General features: G+C 54.1%; 1 protein-coding gene across 1 annotated transcript in view; it reads right to left on the bottom strand.

Moving 5' to 3' along the window:
- Nucleotides 1-1,272: 1,272 nt before the first annotated feature.
- The window catches only part of LOC104530054 (BRD4-interacting chromatin-remodeling complex-associated protein-like), a gene marked incomplete at both ends in the record, with an annotated part of 4,599 nt that continues 3,835 nt past the window's right edge, over nucleotides 1,273-2,036 (bottom strand). The window contains 2 exon segments of the mRNA XM_029086621.1: nucleotides 1,273-1,417; nucleotides 1,721-1,892. Coding sequence (XP_028942454.1) covers nucleotides 1,273-1,417; nucleotides 1,721-1,892 — 317 coding nt within the window.

Here is a 2,036-nt window from a genome sequence, read left to right on the forward strand (position 1 = left end):
GAAGTGATTGAAAAATTACTGGAATCTTTAAATTATGTCTTAAAATCCAAGTAATTGATAAATTATTGGAGTCTCTAAATTACGGTTTAAAATCCAAGTGATTGATAAATTATTGGAATCTCTAAATTATCAATCACTTAAAATCCAAGTGATTGATAATTTATTGGAATTATTGGCTACCAGGGTGGCTGGAATGCCGCACCGGTGGCTACCATGGTGCCACCACTGCCCCCCAGGGGTTCGGTGTCCTCTCCTGCCGCGCTGGGTGAAGATCCAACACGCTGGACTGGAAAATCTCCCGTCCAACGCGCCGAGCAGTGACCAGGCCTCGGCGTCGCCTCTCACCGTATCCACCCCGCGCTCTCCCCGGCGCCGGTACACCCACTTCACCGGCAACCCAAGAGACAACCACGGTGTGTCCGGCTCGGGGAGGCCGGCGAGGGGGAGAGCTCTCTCTGGAGGTGGGAGAAGGACTTGGCAGGAGAAGGAGGCACCACCCGACCGCAGTCGGATAACGCAACCGCGAGGATATGGAACGACATCGTGGATTTAGGTGGATTCTGGTAAAAAACCCACCGTGCCGGGCAGGAGACGTCGCCGCAGCGCCGCGATTGAGGGTTAATAACCTCCCCGGCACCTCAACCTGCGTTAAATCACACAATTCCCTGGACTGGAAAAGACCTTGGAGATCTTGGAGTCCAAAATGACAGGTGGAGACGGGAGCTGGCGGCACCAGGTCCTGTGCCGAGCTCTCCGTGCCGGCTCTTCCCGACAGCGGGAGGAGCTCTCTCCGCTTCCGAAGGAGTTTCTCAAACTCCCGGTGCCGGCTCGTCACGGGCAGGGAGCTGGTTTTAACTGACATGGAATATCGGGGGGTTGAGAGTCGACGTCGAGCTCTGATATTTTAGAAGGACGGATGGAGCTGTGCTACGAGTGACGCCAAAACACGAGTCCAAATGAGGATCTGAAAGCTTCCTACTGTTGAAACAGTGACGGTGATGATGATGAAGGAAGGGGATGGAAAAGATGATGAAGGAAAAGATGAGTGAAGAGCAAGGAAGATGAAGAAAAAGAAAGAAAGAAAGAAGAAGAAAAAGAAGAGAAAGAGGAGAAAGAAGAAGAAGAAGAAGGGGAAGGGGAAGGGGAAGGGGAAGGGGCAGGAAGAAAAGAGAAGGAAGAAGAAGAAAAGAAGAACGAAGAAGAAAAAGAAGAAAAGAAGAGGAGGAGAAGAAGGAGGAAGAAGAAGGAGGAGAAGAAGGAGAAGGAAGAAGAGGAAGAGGAGGAAGAGGAGGAAGAGGAGGAAGAGGAGGAAGAGGAGGAAGAGGAGGAAGAAGAAGAAGGAAGAATTCCGAGCGCTCGCTCTCTCCCCGTTCCTTCCCCGATGACTCGGGGTCTCCGGTCAGGGACCAGCACCCACCTTGAGAAATCAGCACTTTTAGGAACAAAGAAACCCCCCAACGGTCCCAATCCAGCACCAAAACCGTCACCAAACCCTTGGCCAACGTCCCCTGAGATGCCTGCAGCCCTCCTGGGCCCCATCTGCATCTCCTCGCGCTGGAACGCGGGTGGGTGGCACCCAACATGTCCCTCAGCCAGGAGACGGCGCGTGTCACCGCGTGTCACCATGTCTGGAGCCACCTAATTAATGTCAAAGGTCGAACTCGAGCTAACGAAGGTGGAAAACCCCCGAGAAGGGTCAACGGCGCGGGGTGAGCTCAACCCTGAGATGGACAACGGGGATGAGGTGGACACCAGGTCCACACCGACCCCTCTGTGCCACGGTGGTGGCTTTGGTGACCTGGATAGACCCGTCACCAGCTTCTCCTTCCAAAGGGAAGGTGACGGCACGCGACCCCGGCAACTTTCAACATCTACTGAGGAAGGGAAGGACCCTACGGTGAGAAGATGACACGTCAAGAATCATGGCTCCACAGGAGAGTTTCCAACATGTGTGGCATGGAAACGGGGCTGGATGGAGCTCACCACGCTCTGTGGTGGCACCCAACTCCCAACGAGGCTGGATGGAGCTCACCACG

Source organism: Antrostomus carolinensis, unplaced genomic scaffold, assembly GCF_000700745.2.
Source record: "Antrostomus carolinensis isolate BGI_N321 unplaced genomic scaffold, ASM70074v2 scaffold25558, whole genome shotgun sequence".
Taxonomy (NCBI): Eukaryota; Metazoa; Chordata; class Aves; order Caprimulgiformes; family Caprimulgidae; genus Antrostomus; species Antrostomus carolinensis.